This window comes from Rhinoderma darwinii, chromosome 7, assembly GCF_050947455.1.
Source record: "Rhinoderma darwinii isolate aRhiDar2 chromosome 7, aRhiDar2.hap1, whole genome shotgun sequence".
Classification (NCBI taxonomy): Eukaryota; Metazoa; Chordata; class Amphibia; order Anura; family Rhinodermatidae; genus Rhinoderma; species Rhinoderma darwinii.
Genome location: NC_134693.1, coordinates 15102824 through 15128619, shown reverse-complemented (window position 1 = coordinate 15128619; position 25796 = coordinate 15102824). Strand labels below are relative to the sequence as shown.

Genomic DNA, 25796 nt, shown 5'->3' with positions numbered 1-25796 from the left:
AAGGAGCTGTGCCAAAGTCGGGCGGTACTGCATCCACGTCTGACCTGCTTTACCTCGCCTGACGTCCGCCTGCTACCTAAGTCCCAGCGGAGCCTGCCCTGCTGCTGTCTGAGCTGCCACAGGTACCTATAGAACTATAGACAAGCACCTGCTCCCTGTTGGCCAGCTGCCTTACCACCAAGGCGGTACCGCCCAGTGGGTCCACATACCCTTCGTGACACTGTGGTTATAGCTACCAAAAAGGCTGCCTTCCAAGAGGGATGATTTATGTTACAGGAAGATATAGGTTCAATGGGACATAATATCAAACCTCTCAATACTATGTTTAAATACCAAGGAGGAAGAACTACAGAAGGTCTGGGAGATAATCTAGATGCTGCCACAATAAATCTTTTTATCCATCTATGGGAGGCCAGATCTTGATCAAAAATTTTTACTCATAGCGGATACTTTTAAGGTGCTAGGTTTTAGCCCTTTTTCAAGGCCTGATTGCAGAAAGTTCAATATCAGGATGATGAACATCAAGAAAGGAATTGCCACACCAGGATAAGAATTTCTTCCAGACCTTACCATAAATGGCGTTAGTGAAATTTTCCTACTTTTTTGTAGGGTTTTTATGACTGACTCTGACAATCCTTTGGCTTTCAGTATCAGGCCCTCAGAAGCCAGGCTGCTAAGTGGAATTTTCGCGGCTCTGAGTGTAGGGTTGGTCCCTGATCGAGAAGATTCGGGAGTGATGGTAGAATCAAAGGATCTGTTATCTTCAAATTGTTTAGGAGACCAAACTAGGCCATTTTTGGCCATAGGGGAGCCATCAAAATAGGACGGGTTTTCTCTGGGCCGGAGTTTCTGTAAAACCTGTGGAATCAAGGGGATAGGAGGGAAAGCATATGCTAGACTGAACGACCATTTGTGAGCTAGTGCGTTTTGGTGTTTCCCTGGTTGGCAAATAAATCTACTTTCGGGACACCCCACCTGATGGTAATTGGAAGAAAAACCTTTTGATTCAGGCACCACTCTGTGGAATTTACGGCTTTCCTGCTTAGAAAATCTGCCTGTGTATTTAGAGTCCCTTTTAGATGGAGGGCTGGAATGGACCCGAGTCTTGGTTCCTCCCAGTAGAATATTTGTGAGGTCAAGAGTTGGAGATTTCTCTGTTTTGTGCCTCCCTGGTGTCTCAGATATGCCACCATAGTTATGTTGTCTAAATATACTCTTATGTGTGAGCCTCTGACTAGATGTTCTGATGATCTTAGGGCCTCAAATACAGCTCTCAATTCTAAAAAATTTGAGGAGTGAAGGCTTAGTCTCTGAGACCATGTACCCTGGAATGTTCTTCAGGATACCACTGCACCCCATTCTAATTTGCTTGCGTCTGTTGTCACTGAGATTATGGGAGAGGGATGCCAAACTACTCCTTTGTCCAGGATCCTGGGGTTCAGCCACCAGATACTGAACCTGTGAGGAGTATTTTCTTGTCCAGCATTAGGGAGGATTTGTTCCATTTTGACAGGATCAGGGCCTGGAGATTTCTGGAATGAGCCTGAGACCAGGGAACCGCCTGAACGCATGAGGTCATTAATCCCAATATCGACATTACCTCTCTTATGGAGACTTGTCTTTGACCCCTGAAGTTGGAAATTCTTACTTTCAGGGATAATTTTTTGTCTTGTGGCAAAAACGACATTTGTTTGTGAGAGTCCAACAAGATTCCCAGGAATATATTTTGTCTCCCTGGAGTCATGTTGGATTTTTCCCTGTTGATGATCCAGCCTAAGTCCTGGAGTGTTTGACAGGCAAGATGTATGTGACTTATAAGTATTTGAGAAGAAGGTGCGATTAGAAGAGGATCGTCTAGATATGGGATGACGTTTATCCCTAACTTCCTGAGATAGGCCACCACTTCTGCCATTACCTTGGTAAAAATTCTTGGTGCAAAGGAGATTCCGAATGGGAGTACATTGAACTGATAGTGGTAAATTTTTTGGCCCTGTTGGACTGCAAACCTCAGGAACTTTCTGTATATCGGATGTATTGGAATGTGACAATATGCATCCTGAATATTTATAGTCACCATCATGAAGGCTTTCCCTACCAGTGGAATTGTTGACTTTATTGACTCCATCTTGAACTTGTGGTATACCACATATTCGTTCAACAGTTTTAGATTTATGATTATCCTGTCTTTCCCATTGGGTTTCCTGAGCAAGAAAAGGTGTGAGTAGTGGCCGAGACCTCTTTCCCTGATGGGTACTAGAAATATCACCTTCATGTATAATAATTTTTGTAGGCCTTTTCGACAGATGGGAGATGGGTTATAATCATTTTGTTTGGGGGTAGGAGGAGAACTCTATTTAGAACCCTTCCAATATGGAATTTAGGATGCATTTGTTGGAAGAGATGTTTTCCCATTGTGGAAAAAAAAATAGAAATTCTGCCTCTTACTTCCCTGGCGTCATTGTCTATCTTGGTTAGGTCTCTTCTGGTTAAGGAAGATATTCCTTCCTCTTCCCCCTTTGGGATAGCTCCACCTGCCTAATTTACCTTTTCCCCTATAGTATTGTTGTTGATTATGAAAGGGATGAAAAAACGGTTTCTTTTTTGGAACTCTAGGTTCAGGAAGGGTTTTCTTTTTATTTGATGCCTTCCCTAAAATAGTATTCCGATCTGGACCGAACACATATTCTCCTTGAAAGGGTATAGCGCAGAGTTTGTTTTTTGACAGTGGATCCCCAGACCACATTTTTAGCCACAAGGCTCTTCTTGTGGTGTTGGAGAGTACACTAGCTCTAGAAGCAATTTTTATGGCTTCTGCGGAGGCATCTGCCCAAAAAAAACGGTGGCTTTGGAGAGAAGGGGCATAGACTCAATAATGTCTTCTCTAGGAGTGCCCTCTCTGAGGTGAACCTCAAGTTGTTCGAGCCATCTAACCATAGATGTGGCTACACAGTTGGCACTGATATTTATCTGTACTAGAGCTGAGGTAGCTTCCCAGGATTTTTTGAGGAGACTGTCAGCCTTCCTGTCTAATGGTTCTTTGAAAATGGTCGTGAAATGGGAGAATAGTCTTTTTCCCCACCTTTGCACTTTGAATACCTGTACTTTTACTATTTTATCCATATGAATATGGACTGATTTTCTGAAGTTGTTAGGACTCCACCGTTTTAACCTCCACCAGCTCCGTTCATTTACTCTTGATCTGCTGTTTGTACTAGTTTTTATTGTATTATGCTAGGGAATAGTTAGTAAAGCAACTTACAAAGGAGTCTGGGCAAGGAGTCCGACGGCATAGGGCACATGCGCATTGTGTACATGAACCAGAGGACAGTATACAATGCTTCATTGCAGTTGTGCAGTATACTGTACTCAGCTTCATGCGCACAATGTACATGCCCCTGACGCCGTTCCCGGTAAGTTGTAATTTACTTTACTAACTATTCCCTGACGGTCCGTTTTTGAGGTAGACAGATTTGGAACACTAAGTTTCAGCTGCATTGCGGCATGCTGGTGGTTTGGGGCTCCAAAACAACTGACAGGTTCCCTTTATTGCCAAGTGGTCAGTCTACCCTTGCAAGATGCATTTTTGTGTCTAATGTTACAATATTTTTATTTTTTTTTGAAAGTACAAACTTCAAAAAGCCTAAACCTCTAATTTTTCCCCTAAGGGCATGACCACACATGGCGGAATTCCTCCGCAACTGTCCGCATCAATGCCGCACCTAATCCAGGTTGCGGATTACGGCTGCGGATCTGCACAAAATGTGCAGAAAATTGATGCGGACTAGCTGCTGCGGACTGCGGGAAAAGTGCTTCCCTTCTCCCTATCAGTGCAGGATAGAGAGAAGGGACAGCACTTTCCCTAGTGAAAGTAAAAGAAATTCATACTTACCGCCCGTTGTCTTTATGACGCGTCCCTCCTTCGGCATCCAGCCCGACCTCCCTGGATGACGCGCCAGTCCATGTGACCGCTGCAGCCTGTGCTTGGCCTGTGATTGGCTGCAGCCGTCACTTACACTGAAACGTCATCCTGGGAGGCCGGACTGGAGACAGAAACAGGGAGTTCTCGGTAAGTACGAACTTCATTTTTTTTTACAGATACATGTATATTGGGATCGGTAGTCACTGTCCCGGGTGCAGAAACAGTTACTGCCGATCGCTTAACTCTTTCAGCACCCTGGACAGTGACTATTTACTGACGTCTCCTAGCAACGCTCCCGTCATTACGGGAGCCCCATTGACTTCCTCAGTCTGGCTGTAGACCTAGAAATACATAGGTCCAGCCAGAATGAAGAAATGTCAAGTAAAAAAAGCAAGACGCATCCGCAGCACACATGACATGTGCATGACAGCTGCGGACTTCATTGCGGAACTTTGAATCTCCATTGAAGTCAATGGAGAAATTCCGCCATGAGTCCGCCACTGCTCCGCAACAGACAGAGCATGCTGCGGACACCAAATTCCGCTCCGCAGCCTATGCTCCGCAGCGGAATTGTACGCATCGTGTAAACGAACACTGCTAAATTAAAGTGAAAGTCAATGTAGAAACGGCTCCGCTGCGGATTAACGCTGCGGAGTGTCCGCAGCGGAATTTAAGTGCAATTCCGCCATGTGTGAACCCGCCCTAACACTTGTTGTCGTTTCAAATTTAGCAAAACTGCAATTTTGTTTCTGTAAATACCTGATTACTTATGATTGAGGTCCATTTGGTTACTCAACAATCTCCGGAGCCTTCTCAAGAAACACAACATTGTTACCAGAACCCGATGTAAATAAAAAAAAAAAAAAACATTCCTTTGATTGGAGCAAATACTAATGTTATAGCTCTAAAATCCCCAGAGCGGAGTTTCATTTAGCAAGACTGTACAAAATCACAGAAATGCACTACAAGTGAATTACCATCACACCACCGTGCTTAATCATAGCCTGTTAATACTAATTTTCTGGATAATTCCCAAATAATGATACCTCTGACAATTTCAAGGGTGCTTACCTTAATTATGAACTTTTGCTTTATGTAAAGATCATGTCAAGCTTAATTACTTATCTTGTTAGTATTTCTGAGTAAAGCATGCGGAGATCATGCACAGTACAGAACTGGAATATTTAGAAAATGGTCTAAATACATCCAAATAAATGTTTTTGTGTTACTCGGCACAATGCCGAAAACCCAACAGATCCGTATTTATGTGGCTTCTGTCTAGAGTTATTCTCCCTAAAGAATCGGAAAAAGTCTAACTCCACTCTTACTTAAAGGAACAGTGTCATCACAAATTTTTTTTTCATATGTTAAAGATGTTAGTGCTTTATTAAAAACGTTTCTATTTATTTGTGTGTTTGTGTTTTACTTTTTCTTATTTTTACACTTTTTCTTCCCTATGGGGGCTGCCATTTTTTGTTCCATTTCTGTATGTGTCGATTAACGACACATACAGACATGGAATACGGCAGCCACAGTCCCATAGGGACTGCGAACAGCTCCCGTCCCATCCACTTCTGTGTACGCCGTCTGTGTGGGAACTGCGCATGCGCCGCTCCCACACAGTCCACTTTGAAATTGGCGCCGTCCGGTGCCATTTTCCTGTGGATCGGAAGTCGCGGCCGGACAGTAAGATTACTACTTCCGGCCGCGGCTTCCGGACTTGTGCACTTGGACCAGCGGCAGCAGACGGAGCGGACGGGCCGGAGGGAGCCGCGGCGGCAGGAGCAGGTAAGAGATTTCAATGTATGTTCGTGTTTGTGTACGTTTACTACTGTATGTAAACCTACTACACTGTGTGTTAGCTCAAAAAATGGCGACACACAGTGTAGGAGGTTAGACCGTTCAAACCCCTCGTTTATCCCGGCACTAGCCAGGATAAAGGAGGGGGGGATGCTGAGAGCTCACTAGAGCGAGGGCTTTTTACCCAATTTTGCAATGCTGCAATTTTGGGAATAGCTCCATCTAGTGACCAGCAATGGGAAATATTATAAATTAGAATTAATTTATAATATTTCCTGACTCGTGAAAAAAATAAAAAAATTTGAACAATGTTTAATCACCTACACACTAAATGTTTAATTAAAAAAAAACAAACATGTTTTTCTGGCAACACATTCCCTTTAAAGGCTATGTTCACCTTTGAATAGTGTTTTTTTGTGTGTTTTTTTAAATAAAAATGTGGATCAGTGTGATTGGTGCAACTTTCTAAATACTTTTTATTAAAAATTATTTTTACTTTTTGAGATACAGCTGCTTTCTCTTCTGTATACAAAGCAGCTATATCGTGCGCTGAGTCCTGAATCCGTCAGATCAGCGGCACTGACAGGTTCAATGACAGCGGGTCCTGCGTATCTGACGCACAGGATCCACCTTTTATCGATCACATCTAAGTTATGAACTTAGATGTGATCTGTAACAGATCAATCCTGCGTGTCAGAGACATGCAGGACACGCTGACACTGCACCCGTCAGTGCCGCTGATCTGACGGATTCAGGACTCAGCGCAATACACAGTTGTTCTGTATATGGGATACAAAGCAGCTGTAACTCAAAATAAGTCAAAAATAATTCATAATAAAAAAGTATTTAGAAAGTTGCACCAAACATATTTTTATAAAAAAACAAAACAAAACATGATTTCAAAAAGGTGTACATGGCCTTTAACCCGTTAGTGAGAGGCCCATAGTGTTTCTACGTCGGTCACTAACGGGCCTTATTCCGATGCAATAGACTTTTTACGTCGCTGCATTGGAATAAGTAAACATAGCAGGGAGCTGTCAAATCTCCCTCTCTCAGCTGCTGGAGGTAGCTGAGGGCTGGGGGCGTCCCTGCTCGACCGGGTGAGATCGGTGCTGAATAGCGTGCATCTGAATGGTTTTGGAGAGAGGGAGGGAGCTCCCTCTCATCCCACCGACACCCGGCGATAAGACCGCCGAGTGTCTCCGTTTTACACGGACAGGCATAATACACTGCAATACAGAAGTATTACAGTGTATTATAAATGCGATCGGATTATCGCATAGTGAAGTCCCCTAGTGGGACTAGTAAAAAAGTGAAAAAAAAAGTTTAATAAAAAGTGAAAAAAAAAAAGTGAAAAAAAAAAATGAAAAACCCACTTTTCCACCTTACAAACTGCTTTATTATTAACAAACAAAATAAAGTAAAAAAGTTACACATATTTGGTATCGCCGCGTCCGTAACGACCCCAACTATAAACTTATTACATCATTTAACCCGCACGGTGAACGTCGTAAAAAATAAAATAAAAAAGCATGCAAAAATTGCTGTTCTTTGAATCCAGCCTTAAAAAAATGTGATAAAAAGTGATCAAAAAGTCGCATCTACTCCAAAATGGTACCGATAAAAAAAGCCCTCCTACAATTGCATCGGCAAAAAAATTAAAACGTTATGGCTCTTCAAATATGGAGATACAAAAACAAATAATTTTGAATAAAAAGTGTTTTCACTGTGTAAAAGTAGTAAAACATACAAAAACTATACAAATTTGGTATTGTTGCAATCGCAACAACCCGCTGAATAAAGGAATTGTGTTATTTATACCACACGGTAAACGGCGTGGATTTAGGACGCGAAAAAGGGTGGCAAAATGTCAGTTTTTTTTCTACCCCCCCCCCCAAAACAAGTTAATAAAAGTTAATCAATAAATAATATGTATCTCAAAATGGTGCTATTAAAAAATACAACTTGTCCCGCAAAAAACAAGACCTTATATGGCTATGTCGACGCAAAAATAAAAAAGTTATAGCTCTTGGAATGCGACGATGGAAAAAAGTAAAAAATGGCCTGGTCATTAAGGTTTAAAATATTAAATATAGGCCTATTTGAACCCTGTAAAACAGCCCCGAGCATTAACTCCTTTTTCACCAAATAATAATAATTGCACTTACAGGTGCCCCGGATGATCTAGCAGATAATAAAAACACTTAAGAGGCTCTGTCACCAGATTTTGCAGCCCCTATCTGCTATTGCAGCAGATCGGCGCTGCAATGTAGATTACAGTAACGTTTTTATTTTTAATAAACGAGCATTTTTGGCCAAGTTATGACCATTTTTGTATTTATGCAAATGAGGCTTGCAAAAGTACAACTGGGCGTGTTGAAAAGTAAAAGTACAACTGGGCGTGTATTATGTGCGTACATCGGGGCGTGTTTACTACTTTTACTAGCTGGGCGTTCTGAAGAGAAGTATCATCCACTTCTCTTCAGAACGCCCAGCTTCTGGCAGTGCAGATCTGTGACGTCACTCACAGGTCCTGCATCGTGACGGCCACATCGGCACCAGAGGCTACAGATGATTCTGCAGCAGCATCGGCGTTTGCAGGTAAGTAGCTACATCGACTTACCTGCAAACGCCTATGCTGCTGCAGAATCATCTGTAGCCTCTGGTGCCGACACGATGCAGGACCTGTGAGTGACGTCACAGCGTGATCTCTGGAGAACACGCTCTGTGTCTGCACTGCCAGAAGCTGGGCGTTCTGAAGAGAAGTGGATGACTCTTCTATACACAACGCCCAGCTAGTAATAGTAGTAAACACGCCCCGATGTACGCACATAATACACGCCCAGTTGTACTTTTACTTTTCAACACACCCACTTGGACTTCTGCAAGCCTCATTTGCATAAATACGAAAATGGTCATAACTTGGCCAAAAATGCTCGTTTTTTAAAAATAAAAACGTTACTGTAATCTACATTGCAGCGCCGATCTGCTGCAATAGCAGATAGGGGTTGCAAAATCTGGTGACAGAGCCTCTTTAGGCCCCATGCACTCGACCATAGATTTCGTCTATAATTACGGACCCATTTATTTCTATGGGCTACGGACACCTTTCTGTATTCTTACTAATGGGTGTCCGTGCATTAGAAATGATAGAACATGTCCTTTTTTTGTCTGTAATTACGGAATGTACTCCCCATAGAAGTCTATGGACGCTTCCATAATTACGGACGGCTACGGACGTGCACCAGTAGCGGTCTGTAATTATGGCAGCGCTGCTAGGCGACGCAAGGTTTTCAGATGTTGCATATCATTTGTGATTCTTCTTTTTGCATCTGTAAATAGGGATGTATTACGGATGAACTACGGACCATATTTTACAGACACCGTTCCGTATATGCGGATGATTTACGGATGACTATAAATGACAACGGATGTGTATTTACAAATGGATGAAATCTACAGTCGTGTGCATGGGGCCTTACAGGCGATCAGGACAGATATATCAGATAGTATTAGTACTTAAAAAGGTGAGCGGGGCAGATCTAGCAGATAATAATAACACTTAGGCCCTGTTCACACTGAGTTTTTTTATGAGTTTTTTGGGGCAGAAACCGCGCCAAAAAACTCCTCAAAAACCGCCCGAAAATGCCTCCCATTGATTTCAATGGGAGGCAGACGAGTTTTTTTACCACGAGTAAAAAAAACTCGTCGTGGTAAAAAGAAGCAACATGACCCATCTTGAGGCGGTTTCCGCCTCCAAAACCCCATTTCAATGAGTCAGAAAGAGGAAAAAAAAACCCTCGACGAGTGTTTTGACGAGTTTTTGTCAAACCACTGTGCAAAAACCTACTGGAGCAGTTTTTGCAGGAGGAATTTTCCTCCTGCAAAAAACTCAGTGTGAACACAGCCTTAGGGCATGACCACACATGGCGGAATTCCTCCGCAACTGTCCGCATCAATGCCGCACCTAATCCGGGTTGCGGATTACGGCTGCGGATCTGCACAAAATGTGCAGAAAATTGATGCGGACTGGCCGCTGCGGACTGCAGGAAAAGTGCTTCCCTTCTCCCTATCAGTGCAGGATAGAGAGAAGGGACAGCACTTTCCCTAGTGAAAGTAAAAGAAATTCATACTTACCGCCCGTTGTCTTGATGACGCGTCCCTCCTTCGGCATCCAGCCCGACCTCCCTGGATGACGCGCCAGTCCATGTGACCGCTGCAGCCTGTGCTTGGCCTGTGATTGGCTGCAGCCGTCACTTCCACTGAAACGTCATCCTGGGAGGCCGGACTGGAGACAGAAACAGGGAGTTCTCGGTAAGTATGAACTTATATGTTTTTTTACAGATACATGTATATTGGGATCGGTAGTCACTGTCCCGGGTGCAGAAACAGTTACTGCTGATCGCTTAACTCTTTCAGCACCCTGGACAGTGACTATTTACTGACGTCTCCTAGCAACGCTCCCGTCATTACGGGAGCCCCATTGACTTCCTCAGTCTGGCTGTAGACCTAGAAATACATAGGTCCAGCCAGAATGAAGAAATGTCATGTTAAAAAACCAATACGCTCCGCACCACACATAACATGTGCATGACAGCTGCGGACTTCATTGCGGAACTTAGAATCTCCATTGAAGTCAATGGAGAAATTCCGCCATGAGTCCGCAACCAGTCCGCCACTGCTCCGCAACAGACAGAGCATGCTGCGGACACCACATTCCGCTCCGCAGCCTATGCTCCGCAGCGGAATTGTACGCATCGTGTAAACGAACACTGCGAAATTAAAGTGAAAGTCAATGGAGAAACGGCTCCGCTGCGGATTAACGCTGCGGAGTGTCCGCAGCGGAATTTAAGTGAAAATCCGCCATGTGTGAACCCGCCCTAAGGGCCAGTTCACACGTTGCGTAAATACTGCGGATTTTCCGCAACGGAATTAGTTTGCGGGAAATCCGCAGCAAATACAGTAGCAACAAAGTGGATGAGGTAAAACAAATCTCATCCACGCGCTGCGTAAATGCTGAGCCAAAAAAACCGCTCAGAAATTGACTTGCGGTGCTGAATTTTATTCCGCAGAATGTCAATTGCCTTTACATAAATGTTGCTTATATGTTGCGGGATTTCCCCATTGAATTTAATGGGGATGTAAGTCCCGCATCAAATAGCAGTTGTTCCGTTTTTTTGCGGCAGGTTCGCAGCGATTCGGAACTCAGAAAACAAAAAAAAATATTCAACTTACCCAGGAGTCTGTGTTTCATCCTCCTGGGATGACACTTAAACCCATGTGACCGCCGCTGCAGTGGTCTCCTGGGAAGAGACGTCCTCCCAAGAGGCCGGGCTGCTAGCATGCCGGCTAAGCGCTGCAGTTTTTCGCAGCGGACATACCGGGCGAAAAACTGCACCACAGTGCGCTTTTTTGCACGGAATTCAATGCGGCACACATGGCGGATACGCTGCGAGCTATTACGCAGTGTATCCGCCCCGTGTGAACTCAGTCTAACAGGTGATCAGGGCAGATATAGCAGATAATAATAACACTTATGGTTGACCGGGGCAGATCTAGGAAATAATAATAACACTTATGGTTGACCGGGGCAGATCTAGGAAATAATAATAACACTTACAGGTGAGCGGGGCAGATCTATCAGATAAAAATAACACTTATGGGTGATCAGGGCAGATCTAGAAGATAATAAGAACACTAAGGGCCCATGAACACGACCGTAGTGGTGTGCACGGCCCGTGATTTGCGGCTCGGATGGCCGCAGAGTGCTACCCGCGGGCCGCACACAAATCACGGGCCGTGCACATAGCCGTGTACATTCATTTCAATGAGCCCGGACTAGAAAATTCGTCCGTAATAAGACATGTCATATCTTTTTGCGGTCCGGGCTCCCGGGCAATACACGGATCGTGGAAACCACGATCGTGAGCCACGGGCCCATACAAATGAAAGGGACCGCATGTCACCAGCAGATGTGCGGGTGAATTGAGGCTGCAAAAACACGTTTGTGTGCAAGGAGCCTTACAGGTGACCGGTGCAGATCTAGCGGACCCACTCTACTAGCAATGTTTGCCTATGGAGATTGCATGGCTCTGTGCTTGACTGTATGTACCTGATTGCAAGAGGCGTAAGTTAAACAAAAAACCTAAACTGAATATTAGGAGGGGTGCCCGCATACTTTTGCCCATATATTGTATGTAGTAGAGGTAAATAATTATGTGACTCTGCCATTATTACCCCGGCCCCTTACAAGGTCCTATATATCCATGCTGAGGACTTGGTATATGATATGTGCTGACTGGACCATTGAGGGTGACAGGTTCAAAGCCTCAATTTTTTGCACTGCACCCATTTTGGCTTTCTGAAGTTGGCAGCTGCCTGTTGGGTTAGTTAATTCCCCGGCTGGATGACAGCACTTAATAACAACATATTTTATCCGTTTCTCCATTTCTTTTTAGACAAAACCTCTTTCATTTCTCAATTACTGACAAGTAAATTGTATTTGTCAAAATCTGCAAGATAAAAACCTAAATTAAATGTTTCTCCTTCTTGCTGCAAGTATAAATCTTGCATTATTTGTCACAATACTCTGCGGTTTTAACCAGTTTCAAAAACGTACTCCAAAGAATGTACATTAACTGAGCCCCGTCTTCTGAGCATCTGGGGAAATTGCATTAATATTTTTTACATTCCTTAAAAAATGCTTATTGATTCTGTACTATTGTTGCGTTACCAATTAGCATACAGCTTGTGCATGTGCAATAATGGCTAAATTATTGTAATTATGCGCAAAGAATAGGAGGAGGATACAGCGACAGACGCATCTGGACACCTTTTGTATCGAACTTGGAATTGAGAATAAAATATTCCACCTGAAAATGTGTTTATGAAGTTTATCGAGCTGCCTGTGGTTAGCTTTTGGGTAAAACATGAAAAAATGTTCCTTAAAGACTATGTACACCTTTGAAATATTTTTTTAGTTATTTTTTTATAAAAAATGTCTAATAAAAAAAAATCTGTGTGTTTGGTGCAACTTTATAATTACTTTTTATTGAGGATTATTTTTACTTTTTGAGATACAGCTGCTTTGTATCCTGTATACAGAGCAGCTGTACCAGCACTGAAACCTGTATCCGTCAGGTCAGCGGGACTGACGGGTTCAGTGTGTCTCTTACACGCAGGATCGAGCGGTTATCTACAGTTCATAACACATATGTGATCGATAACTGGTGAATCCTACTCGTCAGAGACGCGCAGGACCCGCTGTCATTGCACCTGTCAGTCCCGCTGACCTGACGATTACAGATCTCAGCGCTAGATACAGCTGCGCTATCTACAGGGGGGTTGTATGATGTCTACTTGGGGGGCTGCATGGCACTATCTACAGGGGGGGCTGTGTGGCACTACCTGGGATGGGGGCTGTGTGGCACTATCCACAGATGGGAACTAAATTTGTGGGGGTACAACTGGGGGCCTAACTTCTACATGGGAGCGTAAACAGGGCCTAACTTCTATATTGGGCACGAAGTGAAGTTTTCTGCCATTTTACTGCCGTCGTGAATTCCCCTGCAAAGGGGCCCACTAAGCCAGTGTCACTCAAGGGCCCACATAAACCTGGAGCCGGCCCTGGTCAGTATATTATGTCCTGTGAATAACTCATATAATGTGGTGAAGCCTCTAGCTCACTGGTAGAGTTTCTGCCCAACATGTGGAACAGAACGAGAGCAGAGACAAAGAAATGGTTACCACTTGGGTCAGACCATGGGTCAGCCAGTGGAGTCACAGTATTATGACCTGCAGTTAATATCCAGAGTAACCACGGACAGCAGCTAGACGGGCTGGGGGTGACTCAATAAGGTGCTGGTAGGTTGTCTCCGGTATCTGGTGCCATGATGACTGCAGGGCATCCCACATTTGCTGGAGGGTGCGTGAGGGAGGATCCATAGAGCGAACAAGACAATCGAGGTGGTCCCACAGATGCTCAATTGGGTTTAAGTCTGGTGAATTAGGGGGCCAGGGAAGCGCTTGGAAGTCTTGGTCGTGGTCTTCCAAACACTGTCGGACATTTCTAGCTGTGTGACATGTCACATTGTCTTGCTGGAAGATTCCTTCTGCCCCAGACAAGTATGGGTGGACGTGATCTGCAACGATTGATTCATACCCAAATCGGCAGAGTGCTGAACCCAGAGAATGCCATGAAAAAAAAAACCCAGACCATAACGCCAATCATCGGATTTGGACCACCGATAATTGGCAAAGGATTGCCTTCTGCGAAGAGCCACGTTTTGTGCTTCATCGACGGATGGACGCTGGTGTGTCAGGCGAGAAACAGAGAACAAACACCCTGCAACCATTGTTGGAAGAACACAAGCTGGTGGCGGTACTGCCGTGCAAATTGAAGCCTTTTTTTTCCCCTGCACCTTTGTTTCCATAGGAGCAGTGACCACCCATCTGCTTCGGAGCCCCATACGCAGTAGGGTTCGCTAAACTGTTTTAGACACACGTCTGGTAACCCTCTGGTTGATTTTCACAGTGAACTGTTCCACTGTAGTGCGTCCTTTGGCCCTCGCGCACCTTCATAGCCGACGTTCACCTCTCACATCAATGGCAAGTGGTGCACCGCAGTTTCCATGTCGATTATTCCCCATGGTACACTCACGATACACTTTCACCACAGCAGCACGTAAACAGTTCACAAACTGCGCTGTTTGAGAAATACTGCCACCCTTGACCCGAAAGCCAATAATCAGCCCTTTTTGCAACACTAATATATCGCCCCTTCGACCCGTGGCCACATTGAGTGATATGTGCTCCGACAGCCTGTCGCACACCTTATATACTCACCAAGCCGGACCACGACACATCACTTCATTCATGGGCTATGCTTCGCCGACGTCGAAAGTAGGAAGGTGGTCATAATAACGTGATTTGACTGTCTATAAAATATATATATATATATATATAGTGGCCCACATCCCCACATACAGACCACCCCTGTAGCTAGTGCCCCACATATATACCCCCCTGTATATAGTGGCCCACATATAGACAACCCCCTGTAGATAGAGCCCCCACTATAGATAATACCACTCACAGTTATATGAGAAAAAAACTTTACATACTCACATGATCCCATTCCTGTTTGCTGGCGATGCAGATCTGCTCTCTTCTGAGCAGGTTTGCTGGAGCTGAACGAGCGTTGTCCAATGACGCTGATTGGTGGGGCAGAATGACTTGCCCCGTCAATCAGCGCCTTTCAAGCATTGAAGCGGCGCGATTATGTCATCGCGCCCCTAGCCAATTAGCGTCATTGTAAGGCGCTGGATGGTGGGGCATGCCCGGCGATTCAGCGCTAATGCTTGTATTTGGCTGTCACTAGCACCGGGGCCTCCTCTGGTGCTAGTGACGCCTACAGGCATGAGAGGGCCTGTGTCTCCCGGCCCATACTTGTTGGAGGCTCGGCGGCGTGGACCCCATAGTAGCAGCGCTACCGCTTTAGCAGCCATAACGGCTGCTAGCGCCGCCACCAGGCATATGAAGGGGGGGCGGCTGGCGGCACGGGCCCCCTCAAGCCGCGGGCCCCGTAGCAGTCGCTACCGCGGTAGTTGCGCCACTAGATACACATACATAAGTATATAACATAGAATTTAGGATGAAATTTAACCTCTCTGAATATCTGCACCAGCGCTCCCAAATCACCACCCACCATTTATAGTAGCCCTGTCCTCTTAAGTGGCAGAGGGGCATTTAGGCAAAGTCATGCACCACACCAGGGCCTGAGTGCAACCGGTACCGCTTATTGGGGTAATACATTAAAGAAAGAAGCGCTTCATAGTGCAGAAAAAAAAAATGCCTAAACTTGCCATGCCACGCGTCTCTCTGACGTCCTGCAGCCCAGCCTCCTGGGATAACGTTTCATCCCGTGTGACCGTGCCGGATATCGGCTGCAGCAGTCACATTGGATAAAACGTCATCCCTGGAGGCCGGGCTGGACGCAAAAGCACAGAGTTCTGGGTAAGTCTAAGCTTTTTTTTAATCTGAGTTGCAATTTTTTGTGACAGAATCTGAGCTTTTCCGCTGCAAAAATAGCAACATCTGTTATTTGTTGCAGGTTTTACCTCCCATGAACTCAATTTAGGAAACCCACAACAGAAAAGCAGCGATTCTGCAACATAGATTGACAAGCTGTGGATTAAAAAGCCGCACTGCAGGTCAATTTATAAACGTTTTTTCAGCGCATTTTTTACGCAGCGTGTGGATGAGGTTTGTTCAAATCTCATCCACTCTGCTGCTACTTACGCTGCAGATTTTCCACAATGAGATACATTTCTGAAAATCCTTAGGTGTTTCCGCTACGTGACCCTTACAGATTTTGCTAAGGATTTGCCGCAAATTAACCCTTTGCATTGTAAAGGGTAAAATGCGTGGTAATTATGCAATACAATGGGCATGCTGCAATCAGCGGAATGCACTAAAGCCCATGCAGATTTATTTCTGCTGCATGTGAATAGGGTTTTGAAAACTCCATTCACATGAAATGTACTGTAATTTGTAGTGGATGTTCAGTGCGCAATCTGCACCGAAAATAGGAGACAGATCCACCACGTCTGAAGTGGCCTTAGTGTCTTATTCACACAGTGCAGTCAAATCCCATTTTTTGCTACAATTTTTGCCAAATCGCTGCAAAAACATGATTTGACTGCACTGTGGGAATATAGCCTAAAAGCAATGTTTTTTTTCATGTTTTGTACCATTTTTTTATTGCAATTTTTGTAATCGAGGCAAAACTGCGCCATTTTTGCCACAATTATGAAAACAAAACGCGGCAAAAAAACGTGAGGTACATGGAAAAAAAACCGCTTCATTTTCTACAAGTGGGGTCAGAGGGCATGTGAAGAGGGATGGGGCACTCACCAGTCTTGCAGGGTCCAGTCGCTGTGTAGAGAAGGAGCTGTCTGGAGGGCGGCTCTCTCCACACGGAGCTTCTGCTTTCTTGCTGCTCATGTAAGTCCTGTCAGGGTCTCAGCGTTAGTTACTTCGGAGGAAGGAACAGGCCCTAGCTGAAGGGTCCGTTTCTTTCTCCAAGTGACCAACGCTGGGGCCCTGATAGAAATGTTTAAAGCAAATCAAATATTCGGCACACAAGTTAGTGGTTTTAGCAAATCTTTGAGTTTTATTTTATCAATAGTCGATGCCAGAGGTTTAGTGCGACGTTTCGGTCGTAATTTAGACCTTCATCAGGCACTTGTTCCTCCTGGTGTCTAGTTTATCCAGTTGTTGGCGCTGCATGTTTTAATAGCGACAAACCGCTGTATTTGGCAAAATGTTTAAAGTTTAATAAGAAACGGACGGGCCCCTAACTTTCTGCATTGTGGCCAGGCCCCTGACTGCAGTACCAGCTGTACTGCCCTGATGGCGGCCCTGCATAGGCCATAAGGCACCCATTTACCCAATGCCAAAAGGGTATCTCCCAATGTATACCTCAGACGTACACAGCAATGGCAGTGAGAAAATAGCCTAAAACACCAAGACATCTCTTATAGAGGAGTAGGACATTGTGACCCTCACATTCTCCATTACCTGTCCTGATAATGTCCTGCTCACACAGGTGCACGTCACATTCATCTCTTTTCTAACAAACTCTGCAGCTGTGTAACAAGTGCTGGATAAGGACAAGTTTGCAGCTACTAAATGTAAACAATGACATCTGTCATTCACTGAAAGCAAGCAGATTTCTCGAAAATGATAATTAATTGATACAAGATGTATAAGTAGATTAGAAAGTTGCATTCAATTATAATTACATTCATAATTGCACAAAAACGTACATGTATATTGAGCCTTATTTTAAAGAAAAACAAAAAAAACCTGTAAAGATATGATCTTGTAGTTCCCTGTACATGTATTCACCATCTGTAGAGGTAAAGAATTTATAGTTTTTATTCTTGTGTTATTATTATGTAATTTGGGCTCATTAGTAATTCCATGTTCTCCTTATACTGGAGCTTCACTAATAAACCTATAAAATGCTCTCAATATATATATGGTCATTATATAATCCTGTATATGAATATAATAATAGCAGCTATTACACCACAATGTGCCGGATATTCTCTTATAAGTGCAAATTGTGTATAAGCAGAAATATATACTAGTATATAAAATCAGCTACAATACTGAGCACCAATCAGATTCAGGAATGTGTGATGATGTCACACATCATCACACATTCCTGAATGTGTCATCATGTGTGACATCATCACCCGTTCCTGAATGTGTGATGATGTCACAATGACAGGAGTAGCTATGACATCACAGAAGACTGGTGACATCATCGAGTCTATACCGGTCACTGCCTGACGTTACTTCTTCCTTCTTATCTGTGAATTCAGAGAAAGAGACGGACAGAGATAGCAGCTTTTGTTTAGCGAATCTTTGATTTTACTCAGCGAATCTTCTATTTGGCGTCATGGAGATCCGGGGTTTGGCATTCTTGCCTCTCCTCTGGGTCATATGGACGCTATTGGGCCTCGGTGCCCTGATTGTCTTGACTGTCATGTCAGGGCATGAAAAATATCCTTATATCAGGTAAGAGGGGACGGGGTGAGAATCCTGACTCTATAGTATAATGAGTGTTATTATTGTATTATTATTACTGTATTATTATTATTATTATTATTATTATTATTAGACTATTAACCCCTTAGTGACCAGCCTATTTTAGACCTTAATGAGCAAGCCATTTTTTACGTTTTTCCATCGTCGCATTCCAAGAGCTATAACTTTTTTATTATTGTGTTGACATAGCTGTATCAGGTCTTGTTTTTTGCGGGACAAGTTGTAATTTTTAATAGCACCATGTTGGGGTACATAGAATTTATTGATTAACTTTTATTAACTTTTTGGGGGGGAATAGAAAAAAACCTGCAATTTCGCCACACTTTTTTGCATCCTAAATTTATGCCGTTTACTGTGTGGTATATATAACACAATAACTTTATTCAGTGGGTTGTTGCGATTGTAACGATACCAAATTTGTATAGTTTTTGTATGTTTGTATGTGTTACTACTTTTACACAGCTAAAACCGCTTATTTTCGTAGCCATAACTTTTTTATTTTTTCGCCGATGCAATTGTATGAGGGCTTTTTTTGCGGAACGACTTGTAGTTTTTATCGTTACCGTTTTGAAGCAGATGCAATTTTTGTTAAGGCAGGATTCACAGAAAGCAGCAATTTTTGCATGGTTTTTTTATTTTATTTTTTACGATGTTCACCGTGCAGGTTAAATGATGTAATAAGTTTATAGTCGGGGTGGTTACGGACGCGGCGATACCAAATATATGTAACTTTTCGGTAGGATGAGAGGGAGCTCCCTCCCTCTCTCCAAAACCATTCAGATGCGGCGCTCGCTATTGAGCACCGCATCTGAAGGGTTAAACGGGTGAGATCCATACTAATATCGATCTCACCCGGTCGAACAGGGAAGCCCCGAGCCCTCGGCTACCTCTGCAGCGACGCCATTGGCCACCGACAAAAAATTGTCAGACTGGCACAGCTTGAATGATAATGGGGAAACGTTTCAATCTGAGCGTAGCTTTCATGATTCCCCGCTTCCTCATTCCTCCTTTACATGCCATCTCCCGCTTATTTTAAGTTCCCACGCCTCGCTCCTCCGTTCCCACCCCCCGTAGCCTGACTCGGTCCACTTCCCCTGTTACGTTTATGTCAGGGGAAGTTGATTACGGAACATGAATGGGTCACATGATTTGTGATGATCCATTCGGGTGGTGTCGCTGAGCAGAGAGCACTTGTCACATGATCTGTGACGTTTCCTATTTTGGGGATTGATAGAGGCGAGAGGGATCATGTGATCAAAATAAGAAACGTCACAAATACTATAGTCAGTTTACAGCAGACTAGCGATCACATGACCTGAATTAACGGCGCCGTTCCTCGGCTTCGCGGAAGTAAAAAGTATATTACTAAGTTTGGTCATTAAGTATATTAAAATGATAGAGATATAGAGATATACTTTCTAGGGGTAGCGGATAATACGGGGGCTAAGTTTTTAGGACTAGAAATAGTAGAAGTCAGAAATAGAGATGGAATGATTGGACATTCAGGAGATAATGGGGGAGATTTTTCAATACTGTGCAAAGAAAACATGGAGCCGTTGTCCATAGCAACCAATTGGGTTCCTGAATTCATTTTCCAAAGGGTCTCTGACAAACGAGAGCTGCAATCTGATTGGTTGCTATTGGTAACGGCTTCATGTTTTCCCGCAGTATTTTCTGCTTCTACTTGACTGTGGATATTAGAACATATTATGGAGGGTGATTATAATGGAGGGAAATAAAGTCTCCTCTGCTCTTAGATGAGACATTTCCACCGCTTGTCTCCTATTAACTCTCAAAATTTTTCTTTATTTCACAGTGACACGGGAAAAATGTTCCCTGAATCGGTGATCTACACCGTCGTCTTCATGGTGATGTCCATCCTCGGTAAGTGGATGCAGCTTCCTATAAGGAGATAACATCAAGAGGAGATCAGCGGCGCCAACAGTAATGACCTTTCATTCCCAATCACTATCCAGCACTAACCGGCGGCCATTACTGGGGTTTCTAATCATCACTGCGTCCTGGAGTTAATACAAGTGTCTATAGAAATTATATATGGAAATCTCCGGCTAATAACATGTATTGTCTATTTCAGGAGCCGGCGTCGCTTCCATCCAGTACAGGTTCATGATCATTCAGTCTGAACCATCGGAGAAGCGTTATATCATCATCCAGAGAATCCTCTACGCCATGGGATGGATCGTCTGTATTGGGACCGCCGTGAACGCCATATATTCGGTTAGTTATTATGTTTTATATAAAGTATCCAGTATTACACAGAGGGGTCAGTATCCAGTAATATATAGAGGTGTCAGTACCCAGTAATATATAGAGGGGTCAGTACCCAGTAATATATAGAGGTGTCAGTACCCAGTAATATATAGAGGGGTCAGTAACCAGTAACATATAGACGGGTCAGTACCCAGTAATATATAGAGGGGTCAGTACCCAGTAATATATAGAGGGGTCAGTATCCAGTAATATATAGAGGGGTCAGTACCCAGTAATATATAGAGGGGTCAGTACCCAGTAATATATAGAGGGGTCAGTATCCAGTAATATATAGAGGGGTCAGTACCCAGTAATATGTAGAGGGGTCAGTATCCAGTAATATATAGAGGGGTCAGTACCCAGTAATATATAGAGGGGTCAGTACCCAGTAATATATAGAGGGGTCAGTACCCAGTAATATATAGAGGGGTCAGTACCCAGTAATATATAGAGGGGTCAGTACCCAGTAATATATAGAGGGGTCAGTACCCAGTAATATATAGAGGGGTCAGTACCCAGTAATATATAGAGGGGTCAGTTACCCAGTAATATATAGAGGGGTCAGTACCCAGTAATATATAGAGGGGTCAGTACCCAGTAATATATAGAGGGGTCAGTACCCAGTAATATATAGAGGGGTCAGTACCCAGTAATATATAGAGGGGTCAGTACCCAGTAATATATAGAGGGGTCAGTACACAGTAATATATAGAGGGGTCAGTACCCAGTAATATATATAGAGGGGTCAGTACCCAGTAATATATAGAGGGGTCAGTACCCAGTAATATATAGAGGGGTCAGTACCCAGTAATATATAGAGGGGTCAGTACCCAGTAATATATAGAGGGGTCAGTACCCAGTAATATATAGAGGGGTCAGTACCCAGTAATATATAGAGGGGTCAGTACCCAGTAATATATAGAGGGGTCAGTACCCAGTAATATATAGAGGGGTCAGTACCCAGTAATATATAGAGGGGTCAGTACCCAGTAATATATAGAGGGGTCTGTACCCAGTAATATATAGAGGGGTCAGTACCCAGTAATATATAGAGGGGTCAGTACCCAGTAATATATAGAGGGGTCAGTACCCAGTAATATATAGAGGGGTCAGTACCCAGTAATATATAGAGGGGTCAGTACCCAGTAATATATAGAGGGGTCTGTACCCAGTAATATATAGAGGGGTCAGTACCCAGTAATATATAGAGGTGTCAGTACCCAGTAATATATAGAGGGGTCAGTACCCAGTAATATATAGAGGGGTCAGTACCCAGTAATATATAGAGGGGTCTGTACCCAGTAATATATAGAGGGGTCAGTACCCAGTAATATATAGAGGGGTCAGTACCCAGTAATATATAGAGGGGTCAGTACCCAGTAATATATAGAGGGGTCAGTACCCAGTAATATATAGAGGGGTCTGTACCCAGTAATATATAGAGGGGTCAGTACCCAGTAATATATAGAGGTGTCAGTACCCAGTAATATATAGAGGGGTCAGTACCCAGTAATATATAGAGGGGTCAGTACCCAGTAATATATAGAGGGGTCAGTACCCAGTAATATATAGAGGGGTCAGTATCCAGTAATATGTAGAGGGGTCAGTACCCAGTAATATATAGAGGGGTCAGTACCCAGTAATATATAGAGGGGTCAGTCTCCAGTAATATATAGAAGGGTCAGTACCCAGTAATATATAGAGGGGTCAGTACCCAGTAATATATAGAGGGGTCAGTACCCAGTAATATATAGAGGGGTCAGTACACAGTAATATATAGAGGGGTCAGTACCCAGTAATATATAGAGGGGTCAGTACCCAGTAATATATAGAGGGGTCAGTACCCAGTAATATATAGAGGGGTCAGTACCCAGTAACATATAGAGGGGTCAGCACCCAGTAATATATAGAGGGGTCAGTACCCAGTAATATATAGAGGGGTCAGTACCCAGTAATATATAGAGGGGTCAGTACCCAGTAATATATAGAGGGGTCAGTACCCAGTAATATATAGAGGGGTCAGTACCCAGTAATATATAGAGTGGTCAGTATCCAGTAATATATAGAGGGGTCAGTACCCAGTAATATATAGAGGGGTCAGTACCCAGTAATATATAGAGGGGTCAGTACCCAGTAATATATAGAGGGGTCAGTACCCAGTAATATATAGAGGGGTCATTGGTATATACATTGCTCATTATTCTTCCATTCTGCCCAATATAACACACATTACAGTGGCGCCCCCTGGTTATTACCCTTATATTACTGCCCCTTTATAATTACACTCCACCTGCGGCCTCTGCTGATATATTTTCACAGATCTCCATGACAACCTCATTGATGACATTTATATATCTGTTTATGTTCTAGGTGGAGACCCAGCCTACAGCCCACAGGATCGGCGCAGGATTGGCATTTGTCCTTGCTGCCATTTACAACCTGTGCCAAGCTGTGTACCTGTACAAGAGATCCTTCAGCAGTCGGCAAATGTGCCACATCCGGCTAGCAACAACCGTGGTGACCATTGTGACACTGATTATCTGTATCCTTTCATTGTGTGCTGGATACACTGGAGATTATCCGCTCCCTCATGACTCCATTGTAGCACAGATCAGACATGACGGTATAGGAAACACTAGAATAATACAATTCTGTTACTTTCCTTAACACGTTCTTCCAGTTGCTGTAGGTATGAGCGCCTTCTTCTTCAACCTATGTAGCGGCCGCTGTATTGGGGTGAGTTCATATCACTATTCTCCATCTTGTGTAATCCACATGTGTCCTGTGTAAGGGTATGTTCACACGGTCTATTTTCAGACGTTTTTCGTGCTGTAAACACCCCGAAAAACGGCTACAATTACAGAGGCTAAACGCCTCCAAACATCTGCCTACTGATTTCAATGGGAAAAACGCTGTTTCGTTCCCACGGGTTTTTTTTACGCAGCCGTTTGTAAAAACGGCACGTAAAAAAACTGCCCCGTAAAAAGAAATGCATCTCACTTCTTGAGTCTTGTTTGGAGCCATTTTTTCATTGTCTCACTAGGGAAAAAAAAAACGGCCGTAAAAAACACATCAAAAAACGCCTGATGAATAAAAAACAGCTGAAAATCAGAGGCTGTTTTCCCTTGAAAACAGCTCCGTATTTTACAGTCGTTTTTTGTTTGCCGTGTGAACATACCCTAAAAGTAAAATAGAAGCTCTTGGTGGACCTGTCATCCTCCCATCTATTCCATACCAGAGCCACTGGTGAGTACAGCCGGCACTAACATCCTCTATCCTGTCCCTCTATCTTCTGCAGATCTTCTACATAACAGGCATGAAGGCCGAATATATTGGATTTTCCGGCCTGGTAATGCACCATGTGACAAATTATACAGATTTCCAGGTGAGTAGATGCCGTGTGAAGGTCTCATGTGCTCCAGAAGCGTTTCTGATGAGAAGTAATATATTGTATAGAGCCGGTTTATGATCAATGTTCTTTCTTCTTTTTTCCTCAGCGTCTGTCCTTAAAATTGTCCAGAGAAGGTGTCTCCATCTCCATGAGGGAAAAGACCCAGGACCCTGAAAACCCTGAATAAGATCCGGGGGTAAGAACTAGGGGGCTGGAGAACCATAAAGACAACTAAAGCCATCTGGACAGCACTGGAGCAGAACATCTTCCTGCAAGTAGGATGAAGGGGCACAAAGACCTCACCCCTAGACCGCAGCAGGACGTGGAGCCAGAGATGCCACCTAAGATGGACATATGTAGATCACTGTTGACATCTATAGTGATCAGTATTACCATCCACATTGAGGTCATAGTGATGACAATGACACCGGTCCTTCCAGAAGTCAGTCTGAGAACACCAATCATGGTAACAGAACCACCTGCAGATAAGTAACCTCCACCTCTTCTGGAACGTTGATAGAACCAGCATTGACTTCCGATAAGGAGGATTGAGGAGCGCGGCAGGTACAGAAGAGCGATGACTGAACGTTTCATCATGGAAGAGATATATACGTCATAACAGCAACGTTCCTGAACACATAGTAGCAGGAAACCTCAACCATTGTGATTGCTGTACTGAAGAGAACAACAGGAATATCTGGAGCCGTCCTACCAGGAGAATGTGCCAAGTCATCATCATGGCGCAGACTGTGGCCTATTACTACAGCCCGGGCGCAGAAGACTGGCAGTAACATGCCTTGCACTGGCGGACTCTTCACAATGGATTTATTCTGTGGACTATGTGTTACTGTAAAATGTGACAACCTGGTGGAAATCACCTAATAGTAAACTCAATGTGTTGGAATAATGTTTATTACTGTGGTTATTGCTACAACTACTTCACGATTTATACTTTTTCTTGCATAATATATCTCTTGGTGATGTTGTTGTGTTGCCAATAAATTAAATAGAAAAAAAACCACACACCTAGGAGCACTGGAAAATCTATGGTCCCTATGAACTCTAGAGCAAGTTTTTTTTCTTGTCCTGGGCCCAACCCCCTCTCCTGGCATTCAGATCCCAGGCTCAGACAGTAGACAGACATCCATCCCTTACAGTACTTGGTGTTACAAGAGGACGTGGCCATGGGATGGAAGGGTCGACTTTAGTCTGTGCTCGGCCCAGGTGTGCGGCTTAGAGGGCTCTTATGTGGGAGGCAGAGGAGACGTCGTTGGGCCTGGTCGTGGGCGCACAGAGACTGAGAGACATACGGAGATGAGAGGAGACAGAGAGAAGTAATGTTGGACTGGGAAACATTGGGCCCACCAGAGAAAGTAATTTTAAGGCCCATCCTCCATCTATACAGAACATGTCCACATAAGATACATTGTTATCACACAGGACATATCATCAATAAGGTCTAATAGGTTATTTGTGGATCATCCCATAAGAAATAGTCCTCAGTGGCAAGTGATTGGCTGAAAAGTCCAAATGGGGTTGTCATCAGCAGGACCTTTAAGGTCAGAGCCTGGGCCTATCGTAGGACCCACTGGTTGGACCGTCTGGCTCTGAGAAATGGTTAAACATATTCCTGGAGAAGTAAAATATTCAAGGTTACTGGTGTTAGCAGCGCAGTGTGGTTGATCCAGGGATTTGCCAGTAGGTGATCAGTAAGGGATTTTACACTCGATCGGTTGTTTCACATGTGACATTTTTGGTGCATTTTTGCTGCTGGTTTCACTTACCAAAACGACCACA

The 25796-nt window shown here is 43.8% G+C and overlaps 1 protein-coding gene across 1 annotated transcript; it reads left to right on the top strand.

Moving 5' to 3' along the window:
* The first annotated feature begins 18031 nt into the window (after window positions 1-18031).
* Window positions 18032-24906, top strand: LOC142657057 (DNA damage-regulated autophagy modulator protein 1-like). The gene is made up of 7 exons (XM_075832108.1): window positions 18032-18307; window positions 20154-20221; window positions 20433-20575; window positions 22979-23150; window positions 23289-23344; window positions 23907-23993; window positions 24106-24906. The coding sequence occupies exons 1-7, from the start codon at window positions 18189-18191 to the stop codon at window positions 24184-24186; spliced, it is 726 nt and encodes a 241-aa protein (XP_075688223.1). The 5' UTR covers window positions 18032-18188; the 3' UTR covers window positions 24187-24906.
* The last annotated feature ends 890 nt before the right edge of the window (window positions 24907-25796 follow it).

What these genes read in the sequence shown, in the direction of transcription:
- LOC142657057 (XM_075832108.1), top strand. Translation starts at nt 18,189, where the DNA reads ATGGAGATCCGGGGTTTGGCATTCTTGCCTCTCCTCTGGGTCATATGG. An exon ending in CATTGTGACACTGATTATCT is followed by an intron (nt 23,151 to 23,288) that starts GTATCCTTTCAT and finishes ACGTTCTTCCAG; the next exon opens with TTGCTGTAGGTATGAGCGCC. An exon ending in CAAATTATACAGATTTCCAG is followed by an intron (nt 23,994 to 24,105) that starts GTGAGTAGATGC and finishes TTTTTTCCTCAG; the next exon opens with CGTCTGTCCTTAAAATTGTC.